This window comes from Hemibagrus wyckioides, linkage group LG04 (genome assembly GCF_019097595.1).
Source record: "Hemibagrus wyckioides isolate EC202008001 linkage group LG04, SWU_Hwy_1.0, whole genome shotgun sequence".
Lineage (NCBI taxonomy): Eukaryota > Metazoa > Chordata > Actinopteri > Siluriformes > Bagridae > Hemibagrus > Hemibagrus wyckioides.
In genome coordinates, this window is record NC_080713.1 from 30,103,769 (window position 1) to 30,122,410 (window position 18,642).

The window sequence follows — 18,642 nt, forward strand, 5'->3', positions numbered from 1 at the left end:
TAGATCAAGGTTCTGAGCCATTTTCCTGCATAAGGGATAGACATGTTGACTGGAGACGTTCAGGAGGAACTGAGATGTGAGAGTTTCTTTGGTGCTTTTCACGCTGCATTAACTCTCTTTCTTTTCCAGAGCCATGAGCAGGAACTTCTTGTCCATGAACGAAGAGCTCCAGAACGGTGACATTGTTGGACCTTTTGTCCAACAATGGAGAGTACAAGGCCATCTTTCAGGTAATAGCCTCTGAAAGCTCAGAGAAAGATAACCCGTGCTAGAAAATCTGGATGTCTGTGTGTGAGATTATACTATCAATTCACTAAAAAGGAGAAAGCTAATCTAAGCTAAGCTAACAAATTCACACTGTTATTTTTAGAAGTGTTATTTTAATGCAAAATATTTCAGTTCTTCAGATACAAATAATCTCCACACACTCAAGGACGAGTTACAGCAGAAGTATTTGATTTATTTTTATTCAAAACTTTTTTCTTTTTTTTTGCTCAGAGTGAGGAAGTGTACACTTTCTAGGGCACTTGATGAAAGATTTGGAGGTATTCAGAGTAAAGAGTGCAGTCTTTACTCAGTGTTCAGACAAAACACATCTGATCATCTGACAATCTGAACACTAACGTAATCTGCATGTAAATATTGAGAGAAATATGCTGAGGTACCAAAGTCGCTGAAAGACAGTACGTTTTGAAACAGAGCTGCAGCATGAAGTGATTTTACTTGTGTTTTAAAACATTTGACACAAACAGCAACATAACAGAAAATGAATAGAAGTTCAATTATTTATGAGTTTAAATGGTTTAGATGACAGACATCAGACTGTAAGACATATTCATGATTATTATAAAATGTTTTGTACTATCTGCCCACCAGTATGACTAAACCTTCACGACACAAGTTTTAAAATATTTATTTATTAAAAATTATCATAATTGTGTCACATGAACTCCAGGTAAATGTATTATCTACTATCTGATCAGCATCATGTTCATCACGGCATCACGAAGATCAAAAACACACACCAGCTTCTCTTCAGTCTGAGTCTCCGTCTGATCCATCCGATCTCTCAGCCTGCAGCTCGTCTATCTGTGTCCGACGATGGTGCGAGCGATCAGCTCCTTCATGATCTCATTTGTTCCACCGTAGATGGGCTGCACACGAGCGTCCACGAACGCTCTGAGGACGAGAACATGAGCAAAACACGTCAGAAACCAGCAGAGAAAAAACGGACTCTGGGAGATAACGTCTAGACTGGAGAATACTGTAGAGCTCTAGATTTCTAGATTAGATGACTAAAGTCAGAGCTCAGAAAGTTTATGTAATGGTGCCCTCTGCTGTTCATACAGTTCAGGAGCTACAGGTGTGATACAGTAACTCAAACAAACTAGAAATCTTAAATAATTATTATTTATTATGAATAATGTGTGGACTTAAATGCTGGATCTTTCCTCTGATTGGCTGTTAAGTCTGACTCACTTGGCGATTGGATATTCCCACATGTAGCCCCACCCACCATGCAGCTGCAGACACTGAGTGGCCACTTTATTCTGTAACTCTGATGCCCTGCAGAGAGAGAGAGAGAGACACAGAGACAGAGAGCCGGGGGGGTGTGTGTGTCATCATGAAAATTGCTCATACGGACATAGATACACAGAGAGAGAGAGAGAGAGAGAGAAACTTACCAGTATTTAGCCATGGAGGCGGTGCTGGAGTCCAGCTTCTTCTCACTGTGCAGCTGGAGGCAGTTATCAATGAAAGCTCGACCCACACAAATCTCTGTCTTTAGCTCAGCTAACCGGTGCTGAACTGTCTGAACAGGGCAAGAGAGAGGGGGAGAGAGGGGAGGGGGGTTATATATACATACACACACACACACACACACACACGCACACACACAGTGCTGCTTGAAAGTTTGTTAAGCAGACCAATCAAATTAGACATCCTTAGGAAAGTGGTTGGGCAACACTCATTAAAAGAGAGAGTAAACCAAACAAACCACTGTAGTACCAAGAAGTCAAACAATGCCAAGAGGAAAGGAGATATCAGAGGACATCAGGAAGAAGGTGGTGACAGCCCATCAGTCTGGGGAAGGCTGTAAGACCATCTCCAAGAGATTCCAACTACATCCATCCACTGTAAGACAAATCATCTACAAATAGAGGGTATTCAACATGACCACAACTCTGCCTAGAATTGGATACCCATCAAAACTATCATCAAGAAGCACCAGCACCAACCCGCACGTCACCTCTAGAGAGTTGCAGACCTCTTTGGCAGCATTTGGGGTAAATGTACATGCGTCTACAATCAGACGAAAATTGAACAGACATGACATTTATGGGAGGGTTGCTAGAAAGAAGCCTCTGCTCTCAAAAAGAACAAAGCTGCCCAGAAAGCATTTGGACAAACCAGAGGCCTTTTGGAAGTCCATTCTTTGGACAGATGAGTCCAAGACAAAGACCCTAAGCATTCAAGTAAATCCACCAAGGAATGGCTTAAAAAAGAAGTTTCACACGCTTGATTGGACTAGTCAGACTCCGGATCTCAATCCAATTGAAATGTTGTGGCTAGATCTGAAGCGGGTGGTACATGCCAGTTGTCCTTCCAACCTTTCTCAACTGGTTCTGCAAGGAGGAGTGGGCAAAAATCCCCAAAGATAGATGTGAGAGACTGGTCAGTGGTTACAGAAGATGTTTTGTTGAAGTAATGGCTGCAAAATGAGGTGCCACACGCCACTAAATAAAAGGCTTTACTTACTTTTGCACATACAATAATTCAATCTTTCATGTGTTTTTTTGGCTACTCACAAGATTCCATCTAAACAAACATATGCAACTGATCATATGCAACATACATGTGATATTTAGTTTATAAAAAAGCAGGTGATGAGCAAGAAGAAAATCAAGGTAAAACAACAAAAGTCTGAACAGCTCAAAGGGTTCACAAACTTTCAAGCAGCACTGTATGTACAATACCAGTCAAAAGTTTGGACACATCTTCTAATTCCATGGTCTTTCCTGATGTTTATTTCTTTCTACATTGTAAAACAATGCTGAAGGCGGCCGAAGTCCACAATAATGTCCTTTGAACAGTTGATATTGAGATATGTCTGCTACTGATGCTCTGTAAAGCCTTCATAACGCCTCTAATCTGAGGTGCTGTTAATTAGTGATTTCTGAGGCTGGTAACTCTAAATGAACTTCTCCTCTGCAGCAGAGGTCAGTTTTGGTCTTGCTTTACTGGGATGGTCTTCATGTGAGCCAGTTTCATCATGGTGCTTGATGGGTTTTGCAAATGCACTTGACAATACTGTTCTTACAAGAACTATTCCAGAACACCTGACCATCGTGTCTTAAAATAACAACCGACTGGTGTTTTTTGTTGTCATTACATATGGATTACTTAAGTCCATGTGTGTTAAATTGAATTAAACTGTGTGTCCAAACTTTTGACTGGTAGTGTATATATACACTATATTGCCAAAAGTATTCGCTCACCTGCCTTGACTCGCATATGAAATTAAGTGACATCCCATTCCTAATCCCTATGGTTCAGTATAACGTCGGTCCACCCTTTGCAGCTGTAACAGCTTCAACTCTTCTGGGAAGGCTGTCCACAAGGTTTAAGAGTGTGTTTATGGGAATTTTTGACCATTCTTCCAGAAGCGCATTTGTGAGGTCACACACTGATGTTGGACGAGAAGGCCTGGCTCTCAGTCTCCGCTCTAATTCATCCCAAAGGTGTTCTATCGGGTTGAGGTCAGGACTCTGTGCAGGCCAGTCAAGTTCATCCACACCAGACTCTGTCATCCATGTCTTTATGGACCTTGCTTTGTGCACTGGTGCACAGTCATGTTGGAAGAGGAAGGGGCCAGCTCCAAACTGTTCCCACAAAGTTGGGAGCATGGAATTGTCCAAAATGTCTTGGTATGCTGAAGCATTCAGAGTTCCTTTCACTGGAACTAAGGGGCCAAGCCCAGCTCCTGAAAAACAACCCCACACCATAATCCCCCCTCCACCAAACTTTACACTTGGCACAATGCAGTCAGACAAATACCGTTCTCCTGGCAACCGCCAAACCCAGACTCGTCCTTCAGATTGCCAGATGGAGAAGCGCGATTCGTCACTCCAGAGAACGCGTCTCCACTGCTCTAGTGTCCAGTAGAGGCGTGCTTTACACCACTGCATCCGACGCTTTGCATTGCACTTGGTGATGTATGGCTTGGATGCAGCTGCTCAGCCATGGAAACCCATTCCATGAAGCTCTCTGCGCATTGTTCTTGAGCTAATCTGAAGGCCACATGAAGTTTGGAGGTCTGTAGCGATTGACTCTGCAGAAAGTTGGCGACCTCTTCGCACTATGCGCCTCAGCATCCGCTGACCCCGCTCCGTCAGTTTACGTGGCCTACCACTTCGTGGCTGAGTTGCTGTCGTTCCCAAACACTTCCACGTTCTTATAATACAGCTGACAGTTGACTGTGGAATATTTAGGAGCGAGGAAATTTCACGACTGGATTTGTTGCACAGGTGGCATCCTATCACAGTTCCACGCTGGAATTCACTGAGCTCCTGAGAGCGACCCATTCTTTCACAAATGTTTGTAAAAACAGTCTGCATGCCTAGGTGCTTGATTTTATACACCTGTGGCCATGGAAGTGATTGGAACACCTGATTCTGATTATTTGGATGGGTGAGCGAATACTTTTGGCAATATAGTGTATGTATATGTACAGGCATAACATTCTGATTTTTAACATTCTGATAATTTTGTCCTCAAAGTTGATGCGTTAGATGCAGGAAAAATGGACAAGTGTAAGGATTTGAGTGAGTTTGACGAAGGGCCAAATTGTGATGGCTAGACCACTGGATCAGAGCATCTCCAAAACTGCAGCTCTTGTTCCTGGTCTGCAGTGGTCAGTATCTATCAAAAGTGGTCCAAGGAAGGAACAGTGGTGAACCGGCGACAGGGTCATGGACAGTCAAGTTAATGATGGTTCTGATCAAATCCCTCAAAATTCCTCAGATCTCACTCCAATCATCTGTGGGATGTGTTGGACAAACAAGTCAGATCCATGGAGGCTGCACCTCGCAACTTAAGCCGAGTTCACATCGGATCACTGTTGTTTTCACACTGCACGACTATCTAGGGTAGCATTCAGTTGCTGTTGTGTTCACACTGCACAATGGATCGATGACAGGAGCTTTCACACTGCATGACTACACAATAGGAAGGATCACCGACCACTCTGTCTGGTCCGCAAACTGCGTTTCACAACTGAATGTTTGTGAGAAGTGCTAAAGAAATAATGCAAGAAGACTCTGAATGTGAGATCAGAGTTCTCGCGTGAGATTGGAAGTGGTAAAAAGTTCACCATCCAAATGGTCAGTGCGTGGAACAAAGATTGTGTGTTCTGTATAATGAAACAAATTAATTATATTATAATTAAAGCAATGTGCTGCTGCTGATGCAAATATTTCTGCTTTATTTCTGTTTGATGTAATTGTAAAGCTTATGTATTCTGATACAACTATATTTAAGACATTTTTTTTTTGATAAAAACCTATAATTGTTATTAAACTATAATATTGTGCTCTAACCAAAGTCATGCTTGCTGATACTGTGGTCTATACCTCCTTCCGAACTGACCGCTGCCCTGTATCTCGCTCTCCCATTGGCTTTAGGTCATCACCGAGGTATTTTTCACTCATAACTCCTTTCACACTGCACGACTTTGAGTCGCCGGTATTTAGCATGCTAAATATTTCACGGGCAATGGCAATGCATCAGAGACTCGGTCAGATCGAGTTTTTGTTAATTCACACTGCGTGATTGTCGCGTGCACAAGCTCCAATTTGCCTTGATTTTGGGCATTTGTCAGTGACTGAAAATCAGGTCAAAAATCCTGCAGTGTGAACTTGGCATTACAGCACTTAAAGGATCTGCTGCTAAAATCTTGGTGCCATATACCACAGCACACCTTCAGGGATCTAGTGGAGTCCATGCTTCAACAGGTCAAGGCTGTTTTGGTAGCAAATATATAATATATCAATTATTAAATCATTAAAAATAGTCTAAAATGTTATTATTTTAACATCTCTGGGAGTTTGTAGCTGATTAGGAATAAATTTATCAATTTAAAGTTTCCTGAGTTGTACCAAAAAACAACTAAAATCCCTCAACCTCTTTAATAGCTGGAGAATTCAGATGATGGGGAAAAATCCTTTAAAAATCCTTTTTATTTCAAATAAAAAATATATATATTGTTGAAATACACAAAGAATCTTTAAGGTCTGAAGTACTAAAATTAAATTCCCACCTGCAGGTCAGCCACGGTTTTCCCAAAGGCCTTCCTCTGAGTCACGTAATTCCGAGTCTCCTCAAACATAAACTCACAGCTGGCCAGAGCCATGGCCGCTATTATCAACCGCTCCTGAGAGAGAGAGAGAGAGAGAATGAGTCTATATTCTCTACTGTTCACTAGAGCTGCAACAACTAATCGATAAAATCGATAATGAAATTCGTTGTCAACGATTGCCGTTTAGTTTAGTTGGGGCTGCTCATATTAGTGCGGAGCGTGACGGCAAAATAACACAGCCGCTTGCGAAATGGCGGAGAGTACAGATCAACCGGCAGCAAAAACGTGTGCGTCCCAAGTCATCCAAGGCATGTGAGCATTTTATATCAAACACAACCAACAAGACTGTAACTGCAAGTTATGCAAAGCTGAGCTTGTGTGGCATGGAAGTATCACAGCGATGCACGAGCACATGAAAAGAAAACACACTGGTGTCACGGATGAAGGCAAAACAGCACGGTAAGCAAAAACTGTATATCCTCATCATGTGAAAATGGAACAGTTTAATTAAGTGCTATTGTGTAAAATGTTTGTTTTTCTAACTTCGGGACAGTCGCACTAGATCTGTTCTGCCGCGACTTGCGAGCATCAAATGGTTGCGCAATCGCCTCGCTCACAACATAGTGATGGTGCTACCATAGACCAGCTCACATGAAAACGGTGCAAAGTCAAACACTCAATCTAAAAGCAGCAAATAATAAAATATTAATTTTTTTTAGTAACTGCTGAGGTTTTCAGCGAATGCTTATGCATTTGTGCACCAATGCATATATTCTCCTTTCTTTTTAATCAAGCCTGTTAGCTTGTTGCGTATCTTCACAACTGAGCAAAATATCTGTGTAATTTCTTTTTAACAAAAATTGTCAAAACAATGTTGCATTATATTTTATATTGATTTTTTAAGCATGGTTGTCAACTTGCCATCTGCAATTATCATTAAAAACAATAAAAATATTGCTTTACACAAACTGCTTCACCTTGCATACTCATGCTGTTATTTTGTTGTTGTTGTTTTTTTTAAGAAAGAAACAACTCAGCCTGAGTGAATTTGCTGAAAGGAGAAATCCCCCATGGCCTCCTCAACAAGCAGACACTATAACCCATGCCATCCTGAGTACTGTATGTTGGTTACTGGCATGCAGCCAATGTCAATGGTGGAAGATGAAGGATTTTAAAAAAATGATTAGCATCCTCAGCCCAGGATACTTTCTTCCATCAAGGACCCACTTCACAAAATTGTTTATTTATATTTTGGATTTTTAAAGAAGTTTTACTGTTCAATAACTGGACAAAATTTGTGTTTTATTTAAGGTTTAAAATGTCAAAATTAAAGAAAGTTAAACTCAATATGTGGCTTTTGCATTTTTTAAAGTACACTTTTACACACAAATACCCTGCTTTAGGGTTTTATATAGTTATAATAAGCAAAACATCTAATAAAAAAATTGTTTAGATTTTATCCGATTAATCGATTAATCAAAAAAATTATTGTCAGATTAATCGATTATCAAAATAATCGTTAGTTGCAGCCCTACTGTTCACCCTAAATGGTTTTACATTACAGGTGTAAATAATGCAAGAGCATAATAATAAACATCATCTGAGGAAATAAAAGACAGAATGAAAGAGAGAGAGAGAGAAGCTGCTCGTACCTGAGGCAGTTCGTTCATGAGGTAATAAAAGCCTTTGTTCAGTTCTCCGAGTACAGAATCAGCTGGGAGACGAACATCTTCGAAAAACAACTCTGCTGTGTCCTACACACACACACACACACACACAAAATAAAACTGTGAATGCACCTGTGGCTCAATATCAGTATATGACTGTGTATGTTTATATGTATGTAGTGTGTGTGTGTGTGTGTGTGTGTGTACACCTGTGCTTTCAGGCCGATCTTCTCCAGTTTCCGTCCCTTGGTGAAGCCCTTGGTGCCGCTCTCCACCAGAAATAGACTGAGACCATGAGCTGCTGATTTCACCTCACGATTCGTTACAGCAACAACGATGACCAGGTCACTCATCCACCCGTTAGTGATAAACACCTGAGAGAGAGAGAGAGAGAGAGAGAAAGAGAGAGAGTGAGAGCACAAGAGAGAGACAGACAGAGAGAGAAAGACAGACAGACAGATGTAGAGACAGACAGAGAGAGAGAGAGAGAGTGCAAGACAGAAAGAGGGAGACAGAAAGAGAGAGAGACAGAGGGAGAGATTATAAATTACATTACGTTATAAATAAATCCAAACTTTGTTAACAAAACAGAAAAATATTTCAGCATCTGTTTAAACCTTATTTCCATTGAGGATCCAGTCAGTGCCATCTTGCCGAGCATATGTCTTCACTCCCTGAATATCACTGTACAAACACACACACACACACACACAAAACGGTTCTCACTACAGTACCCGTTCTCCTCCTTGTATTTCAGTAAGATATCTAATATGAACATGTATAAAGGAGTGTGATGCCATGAAGTGACCAAAGCCTCACCTGCCTGCCCCCGGTTCGCTCATGGCGATGGCACCGATACATTTCCCAGCAGCCATCTGGGGCAGGAAGCGCTCGATCTGAGCTTGCGAGCCATAATGACTTATGTACGGCATGACGATCTCCGAATGAAGAGAGAAACCAGGACCTGAACAGTTAGAGTACATCCTAAACACACACACACACACACACTTTCATGACAGTGCTCTAATCATCTTAGAAAGTAAGAGACAGACAAAGAGAGAGACAGACAAATAGAGAGACAGACAGGTAGAGAGAGTGAGACAGGAACACAGAGATACTCACTGTTCCTCCCATGTGATGGCAGCAGAGAGCAGGTCTCCTCCGACCCCACCATGTTCTACAGGCGTGTAAATACCCAGCAGCCCCTGCAGCCCCGCCTTCTCCCACACTTCCCTACTGACCTCACCCACCTTCTCCCACCTGTAAACACACACACACACACATATATATATAGCAATTAAAATGTTCAGAAAAACAAGTAGCTAATTTTTTAAATGTCAAAGGCTATGTCCACAGTAACAGGTTTTGTTTAAAAACTCTGATATGTTTCTATCCGTGTTGGTGTTCCGTCCACACTGAGACGCTATTTTTAGTCAATGAAAACGTATCTTTTTAAAAATGCTCCCCAAAGTAGATAAATTTGAAAACGCTGTTTTTGCCTGACATTGTGGACCGTGAAAAGAAGGCGTTCGAAAACTATGACGCATTTTAGTCATGTGACACAGTCATGTGATCAATTCAGCTAATTTTCTTGACATATCGCCGCAACATTTCAAAAAGCTGGAGCGTCTTCAAAGCGTCTTGCGTTTTCTTCATGCGCAGTACAGGGACAGAAGCATTTTCAGATGTTTCAGTGTAGATGACCAACTTTTGGAGAATGATTACAAACGATAATATGGACATTGAGCATTTTAAGAGGAAAACGTTTTCAAATTTATTATTTAGTTTAGTTTAGGATTAGTGTAGGCATAGTCTAAGCCTTGTATCGTTGTACAGGGTTTTTGTAGACGTGTTACACTCTGACATACTTGTTACACTGTGTCACTGTTACATTGTTACTAGGGATGCAACAATACAGTTAACCCACGGTTCAATATGTACCGTGGTTTTTAACCACGGTTTTCGGTTCGGTTTGGATGGCTTGGCAAATTAAATTAGATTTTTTCCATTATTTTTGCTTAGGTGACAGGAACAGTAAGTATGTTAAGAAGAAAAAAAACTGGTTTTAGTTGCAATTTTCTTTATTTTACTTAAATGCAAAAATCAACTTGTACATATTCATAATGTACTGAAAATAGTGAGATATAAAAATTAGCGCTTGTATGACTTTATTACAGGAGATGGGTTTGGAGTACAGCGCTCTTTTTCCCAATCTGCTCTGTAATGACCAGTAAGGGTGAGATAACTCTCTGTTACCCGTGAGGTCCAACTATCTGTTAGTAGAGCAAGACTTTGTGCTTTAGCCAAAGTTTTTGATTTTTTTGCACGTTTTTCCGTAGAGGTCGGGAAAAAAGGCCGTGTCGGTAGTGTGTAACATGGTTGGAGCACTTTTATAAGTTGCCGAAAGCCCACATCACTGATCACAGAAAACGGCTGCAAATCTTTAGTGATTATTATATTATAATTATTTTTTGTGTCTCCCGGAACCAGTTGTGTCTGAATGCTGGAAGGAATCAGCTAGGGGACTGTTGTTTTTTGGGTACCTGTGTTACCTGCTCTGCCCTCCTGCTTCCAGACAGTGATATCTCTGGGTGATGGAGCTGCAGATGTGTGGTCATGTTGGAAGTATTTCCATGTCAGTAGGTAACTCGTGTGTAACACTGCTTAAACACAGTCATTTTTTTTGTTTAGCATTTTTGTTTCATCGGCATCATAGTCAACAACAAATCCGAAATGTTCCCACACCACAGATCTGAGAGACGGATCTGACACCAGCATCGCTAACATGGTTACCGCCCCTAACTTTAGCGCTCACTGATTGGATATTTACTCGCAGGGATGCGTGTCTGTCTCAGCGCGTAGACATACAGTACAGGCAAACACAAACAGGCAGTTCAGAGAGAAATAAAACACATGGTTATTATTGTTTTAAGGGAAAACCCGAAAAACCACGGTTCACATACGCGTATTGAATAGGAACGGTTCAATATTATATTGAGTATTGTGGCATCCCTAATTGTTACACTCGGTCACTGTTACACTCTTAAACTGTTACACTATGTCACTGTTACATTGTTACACTCTTAAACTGTTACAGTCTTAATCTGTTACATAATCTAACAATGTAAATACTGCAGGTTTCAGTGTAACTAACTTCCTGTGTAGCAGGGGAAAGATGCAAGTGTGTGACAGTGTAAGACTGTAAGACAGTGTAAGACAGTGTAAGAGTGTAGAGATCTTTCTGCTTTTAATCACATGATCCTACAGAATTGAGCAGGAGGATTTCTTTTAAATTGGAAACTCATCAAAAAATGGCTGTTTCCATGGTGAGTGTGTTGGGATGAGGCTGAATTAACTCTGTTCCTCCATAAACATTCAGCTTTAGACCCAGTGTGTGACAGTAACATGTGGTTTAGGGTGCAGCCTCTGCACTTACTCCCTGTGATAAGGAACCACTTCCTCCTTAAAGAACCGCCGGACATTCTGTCTGAACAGGTCGTGCTCCTCAGAGAAAATCCTCCGTGACCCGATGTCCATCAGCGTCTTGGACATCGAGGTCTCAGGGCGAAAGGGGGCAAGTCTGTCCTGCTGCAAGTGCTGCATTCTGGGAAACAAAGAGATAGAGTTAATACAAACCATGTTGGCCAACATAAAGAGCACGACGTTCATACACTAAAGAATTTCAGTCGCAGATTTTTACTCGACACATTTTTATATTACATTTCACTGAGTAACTCGGATAGCAAATCTACCTTTTTCACATCAGAGATCAATTTCAAACAATCCATTACAAACAGGCTCAAATTCAATCATACACATTCATACACAATACATGTAGTGAAATGTTTGTTACGACTGTCCTGTGATGGAAATAAAAATGTAAAAACTAGAATATAAAATATAAGAAAATACACTAGAAGAAAAGAAAAACTTATAAATAAAAAATATCAAGTGTAAAAAGAATATAATACAAAATAAAATAGACTAAAAATAGACTATCATTGTACAATATATAAAAATAAAAATAGACTAAAAATAAGCGACAATAGAATAAGAATAGAACAAGCAGAATAGTGAAAATGTACAGCGAGATGGATGGATGGATGGATGTGGGCAGAATATAGATATAATAGTGTAACAGTTGAAATATTGACATAAATAATTAAAGGTTTATACACAGAGCTCCATTACACAACCTGGAAAGTTCCTGAAATTGAGGTAGAAGCTTCTGATTGGTTGTAATTAAGAGGTAAGTGGCTGTACCTTGAGAGCCTTTCTGCCCCTGACTAACCTCAAAAAAAAAAACTGAACATCCACATGTCTGGATCTTACTTATGATCAATTTCCTACAAACTGTAGGCATCATGAGCATCTGGCTTCTGTACAAACAAACGCGTGAAAATCTGAAAATCTCAACCCACACAAACACGGCATCGAGGTACAAATTAATCTCCAGAGATGAGGGAAGATTCAACTGAACCCCAAGACAGCAGTCAGGGAACTGGAGAAGGAGCAGTATCTACCACTGTATCTATTGTAGATCTATCTTTAAGAGAGTCAATGGCATGACGGTCTGAAATGCTTTCACACCAAGAAGAAGCCGATACTCCAACACTAGCAGGTTTAACCAGTTTTGTTTGAGGGACATTAGTAAGACCAAATCAAACATTTTCTAAACACAAAGAAAAAGCTGGGGTGAGTATTATCAAACAGAAATCCAGATGTTCTTCCCATCTAAATCCTACACCAGTCTGTTCCAGTTAACTACAGTCCAGAGTGGACTGTAATCAGTCTGAAATTCTGAACTCATCGTTTTATTAACATTAACTCAGGTATGAAGTGAACCCGAGGCAGAGTGCTGGATCTGAGCTCTGAGGAATGTTATGAGCTCTGGGAGAATTTACATCCGTGACATTAGAGAACTTTGCTGGAGTCAGTGGAATTCCATAAACAGATAGAATATCAACAGAAATGAAACACACATTCTCTATTCAGTACCTGACAGTGTGCCTGATAATGATCGGTCATTCATGAACAATTTGTTCATTTTGACTGAATCCTTAACATGACCCAGGAACAAGGAGTCGTCTCAGAAAGCAATTTGTTCATTTTGCAATGAACGTGCAATGAACATTTTCTGAAAAAGGTTCCATGTTCCTGTCAGTCTGGTTTTGGCCTTGGTTGATTTATAGTTTTTGTTTTATTCTAAATGTGATCAATGTTTGCATACGTAGATGTGTCAAGGTATTCAGCTATTAACACATAACACTGTAATTATATTCTGCTGAAACTAAGGAAATGAACAAAAGGACTCGGGAAAAGATTTGTTCATTTTGAATCAGAAATCAGAAAAAGTTTTATTGCCAGGTACAGCAAAGGGTCAGCAAGGAGCACTTTACAGTACTAGGAATTTGTCTTGGTGTCAGGTGCGAACATATACACAGGTAAATAAGTTAAATAAATACTGTATAAGGTGACTTGTATGAAAATTAGTGCAATAGAAAAATATAAAAAGTGAAAGTGACTGTAACATATATACAGATGTGAGGAATGTACACAATGTAGAATGAGATAAGTATTGTGTACAAAAGTGTGAGTTTGAATGAACAGTAGTGCAATTTAGAAGGTGGAAGTGACTGTCCGGGTTGGAGAGGGTCATCTGGGGGTAAGTCAGGCACTGTTCAGCAGGCTGACTGCAGTGGGGAAGAAACTGTTCTTGTGGCGTGAGGTCCTGGTCCTGATGGTCCGGAGCCTCTTGCCAGAGGGGAGGGACTGAAAAAGTTTGTTTCCGGGATGAGAGGAGTCGGCTGCGATCTTGGCTGCACGCCTCCGGGGCCTGGAGAGGTACAGCTCCTGGAGAGATGGGAGACTGCAGCCAATCAGAGTGGATGACACGCTGAAGCTTGGCCTTGTCCCTGGCTGTAGCTGCAGCAAACCAGTCTGTGATGGAGGATGTGAGGATAGATTCGATGATGGCAGTGTAGAAGTTCACCAGCATCTTCTCAGGGAGGAGAAACTTCTTCAGCTGCCGCAGGCAATACATCCTCTGCTGAGCCTTCTTGGTGAGGGGGCTGATGTTCTGCTCCCACTTGAGCTCCTGGTTGCTTAACCAGATTCAAAGATCCGAGTCAGTAAAATGATGCAAAATTCCCATCACTAGTGAAGAATTACAACCTTCTCTCAAAATAAAGAGATTTATTGTTACAATGAATATTGGAATTGTTCCTATCAGTTAGGAGAAAAGTTCTGTTTGTGAATATGAGACCAAAACCAGATTATTGTAATTACAAATTGAGAGAAACCAAAGATCAAGCAGTTTTGGATTTCTGAAAAGAAAACTGAGTATAAAATTCCACAGAGTGTGAATCAACCATCTGGATCCGAAATATGGATTAGTTTTTGGTTTCATGTAGAGGATCACAGTGTAATCAACTTTTATCAATTACATCCCATTATAGCATCAAAGGAACTGACAGAAGATGAAAAACAAAAACACAGACACAGGATAACTTACAAAAAAATTCCCAAAAGAAAAGGTTTCAAAGATTCTCTACATCCGTTTTTTCCTTTTTTATTTCTTATTGTATTTCGTTTATTTCACTGTAACGCTTAAGTTCAGTTTTAAATAGACTAATAATCAACTGTTCATTACAGTGTAGTGCATATGTGTCAAACTCAAGGCCCGTACAATTATATCCAATTATATAGCGAGATCATTTTATATATCTTTTTTTTAATGGCCCGGCGATATGAAGCGCCGATAACACACAAACTACAAATCCCATAATGCAGTGCAACAGCTGCCTTACCGAATGATAGGCTACCTCCGATCATTCCCGCATCAATACGTCAGGTCAATCAAGCAGCTGTTGATGTATACAACCCTAACTTCAAGTCAAAGCTAGCCCCTAACGATGGACAAGAGAAAAGTTGAATCTGAAAACAGAGCCTTTCAAAACTGGTGGGAGGCTGAATATATGTTTACTGACATTGCCGGTAAACCTGTGTGTCTTATTTGTGGAGCTAATGTGGCTGCAATTAAGGAATATAATCTAAGATGGCACTACGAGACAAAACATCATGATAAGTTGAAAACCTGAATGCAGAGCAGAAGCTACAGAAGGTAGAGGAGTTGAAGAGGACTCTAACATCACAGCAGACGTTTTTCACCAAAGCAAAATCACAAAGTGAAGCTGCTGTGAAAGCAAGTTTTATTGTGGCAGAGGAGATAGCCAAATCAGCCTGGCCATTTACCGAGGAAGAGTTTCTGAAGAGCTGCATGATGAAAGTGTGCGACATCTTGTGTCCAGACAAAAAGCGGGTGTTTGCAAGTGTAAGCCTTAGCAGAAATACAGTTGCTGCTCAGGTTTGTGAGTTGGCCACTGATTTGAAAACACAGTTAATTGAAAGAGGCAAAGACTTTGTTGCATACTCCCTTGCTGTGGATGAAAGTACTGACATGACTGACACGGCACAGCTGGACATCTTCATCCGTGGAGTGGACTCCAGTTTGTACATTACAGAGGAAATATTGGACATTAAATTGATGCACGGGACAATGACAGGAAAAGACATTTTTGAAAACGTACATCAAAGTGTAACTGACATGAAACTGCCTTGGGACAAACTTGTTGGACTTACAACAGATGGAGCACCGGCGATGTGCGGTGAAAAAATTGGACTAGTGGGAAGGATGCGGTTAAAGATGCAGAAGGAGAACTGTACTGGTGAGTTGACAGCATATCACTGCATCATACACCTGGCAACGCTGTGCGGTAAAGTCCTAGAAATGGAACATGTAATGAGCACTGTAACGCAAACCGGAAACTTGATCAGAGCCAAAGGTTTAAATCACCGCCAGTTTCAGTCTTTTATGCGGGAAATAGATTCAGAGTTTGGCGATATGCCTTATCATATAGAGGTACGGTGGCTTAGTCAGGGAAAGGTTCTCAATAGGGTTTTTGACCTGGGTGAGGAAATCTGTCAGTTCATGGACAGTAAAGAAAAAGACTCCACAGTTCTGCAGGATGAAAAGTGGAAATGCGAGTTGGTGTTTCTGGCTGACATAACTACTCATCTCAGCGTCTTAAACCTTCAGCTCCAGGGACGGGACAGCATGATCACTGATATGTATGATGCAGTGAAGGCATTTCAAGTGAAGCTGCGCTTATGGGAGACACAAATGCACCAATGCAACTTATCTCACTTTCCCTGTTGCCAAGTAATGTTGAACCAAGTCAGCTCCACGGTGTTCCCAAATGCACACTTTGCTGATAAACTGAGCGCACTTCGCACTGAGTTCGCACGGCACGTTGGTGACTTTGAAGCACAAAAAAGTAATTTCGAGCTGTTTCTTGACCCATTTGCCGTCGACGTGGAAACTGCACCTGTACAGATTTAGATGGAGCTGATAGAGCTGTAATAATAAATAAATAAATAAATAAAGCAGTGTAATGGAACACTAAAGGCAAAGTACGACACTGTGGGGCTCGCACAGTTTACTCACTTCATTCCTGAGGCAATGCCCCAGCTCCGTCTACATGCGGCTCGAACCTTGTGTATGTTTGGTAGCACGTATCTGTGTGAGAAGCTGTTCTCTGTGATGAAGATTAACAAAACATCATACAGGAGTCGTCTCACTGATGAACACCTGCAGTCCATCCTGAGAATCTCTACAACACAGAACCTTACCCCAAACATAAACAAACTTGTTGCCAAGAAAAGGTGCCAAGCATCCAGTTCTGACAAAATGGCATAAGAGCAAAGAAAATGGAATGTTTTGATTTGTTATTATATTATATTATATTATATTATATTATATTATATTATATTATATTATATTATATTATATTATATTATATTATATTATATTATATTTTCAGGTTTTTTTGCAGCATGTTCATATTTTGAATTTGTAGGAGATATTTGACAGGAGATATTTTTATGGAGAGCAAAATATTTTAAGTTATTTTAAGTTTATTTATTTTGGAATAATATTGTATCCTGTCTGTTTCAATTCATATTTATGTTCAGAAAACATTTAGTTTTAGTCTATTCAATAAATCTTTATCCTCTTCGGCCCGTGACCTAAAGTGTGCTTTGAGTTTTGTCCCCCTGAGCAATTGAGTTTGACACCCCTGATGTAATGTATATAGTGTAAACTCTACATAGTCTATAGTTTAAACATTATTTACACTATAGACTATGTAGATTTTATACTATATACATTACACTGTAGTGTACAGTTTATTATTAGTCTATTTTTGCGTGCGTATATGACATTTCCCATAAACAATTATTTAAATTAACCATCAAATATTGCCCCAAACTCTTACTTGTGTACAACAAAAACATATCTTTACAAAAGTTTAATGTAAATATAAATATTAGATATAATCAATATTAATAAAAAATGATTAGGTAAATACACATACATAAAAAAGTTTTTTCCTTTTGGATTGTTCCTTTAAGTTACCCCCAAAATATGGATTAGTTTTTTTTTGTTTTTTTGTTTGTTTGTTTGTGGGTCATTTTATTTTTTATTTTATTTATTAATGCTTGAACAACAAATACATAACAAAAGTGGCAGTGGTATACACAGAAAAAATAAATAAATAAACAAATAAATAAAATATTTTTAATAAATATTAACTATACATCTATATATAAAACCAATAAACAAATACATTAAAAATAAAAAAATAAAATAAAATAAAATAATGAAATGCCTTGCTAAATCACAATTAAGTAAACGTACTAAATAAATACACCATTTTTTAACAGTTTTTTTGTTTGTACTCATCCTTAATGGTGCTTATAATAATTATCTAATTCCTTAAATACCCCAAGGAAAAAGGTTTCTGATTGCTATGACGTCACGAAGCGGCGCTGACGTGACCTTGACCCTTCGTTTTTGTTTCCCGCCCACAGTGAACTTTACCCCAGTAACCTCTGTGCAGGTATAAATCCAATGTGTGTGTGTGTGTGTGTGTGTGTGTGTGTGTGTGTGTGTGTGTGTGTGTGTGTGTGTGTGTGTGTGTGTGTGTGTGTGTGTGTGAGTGAGTGAGTGAGAGTGAGAATGAGAATGAGAGTGAGTGAGTGAGTGTGTGTTGGATTTGGTGTAGGACTGTGTGTAATAAATAAAGTGGTAATTAAGGGTATTTTACCTGCAGCACTGAAGCACTGGCGCTGATTTAATCCTGCACCGGAAGCTGCTCACACATCTGGACAACATCGTTTTAATAATCTGCAAAAACTGTCTTATATCTAACCACTGAAGAGCCCGGTAAACATCGAGTAAGAGTCAACGACTGTGTGTGTGTGTGTGTGTGTGCGTGTGTGTGTGTGTGTGTGTGTGCGCGCACGTGCGCGTGTGTATGTGTGTGTCAAAATAAGAGCTCTGATTCCCTGATCATAGTTAATGAGATTGCACGAAATAAATAATATATGCAAATATCTCGTGGTTATATGCAAATTAGTGGGGGGGTTCATTATTTACAATATGACTTCCGGTTCTAACGGATCTTTAAAAAAAACTAAAGGAGTGACACATCACTGTTTAAATGAATTACTTCATGTAATTAATTGTTTGGAAAAAAAACCCACCATAGTGCAAAG

The 18,642-nt window shown here is 39.9% G+C and overlaps 1 protein-coding gene across 1 annotated transcript; it reads right to left on the reverse strand.

Moving 5' to 3' along the window:
- Positions 1 to 702: 702 nt before the first annotated feature.
- Positions 703 to 18,367, reverse strand: acadl (acyl-CoA dehydrogenase long chain). Its single transcript, XM_058388413.1, has 11 exons — positions 18,192 to 18,367; positions 11,462 to 11,629; positions 9,148 to 9,285; positions 8,845 to 9,009; positions 8,643 to 8,709; positions 8,235 to 8,399; positions 8,011 to 8,112; positions 6,320 to 6,433; positions 1,686 to 1,813; positions 1,480 to 1,566; positions 703 to 1,179 (listed from the first exon to the last, which is right to left on the reverse strand). The coding sequence occupies exons 1-11, from the start codon at positions 18,257 to 18,259 to the stop codon at positions 1,086 to 1,088; spliced, it is 1,296 nt and encodes a 431-aa protein (XP_058244396.1). The 5' UTR covers positions 18,260 to 18,367; the 3' UTR covers positions 703 to 1,085.
- Between the last annotated feature and the right edge of the window lie 275 nt (positions 18,368 to 18,642).

Excerpts from the sequence above, each read along its gene's own strand:
- acadl (XM_058388413.1), bottom strand. The coding sequence starts at position 18,259 with ATGTTGTCCAGATGTGTGAGCAGCTTCCGGTGCAGGATTAAATCAGCG. Across the intron at positions 8,710-8,844 it reads AGCGAACCGGGGGCAGGCAG|TGATATTCAGGGAGTGAAGA; the intron begins GTGAGGCTTTGG and ends GTGTTTGTACAG. Across the intron at positions 1,814-6,319 it reads AAACCGTGGCTGACCTGCAG|ACAGTTCAGCACCGGTTAGC; the intron begins GTGGGAATTTAA and ends TGCCCTGTTCAG.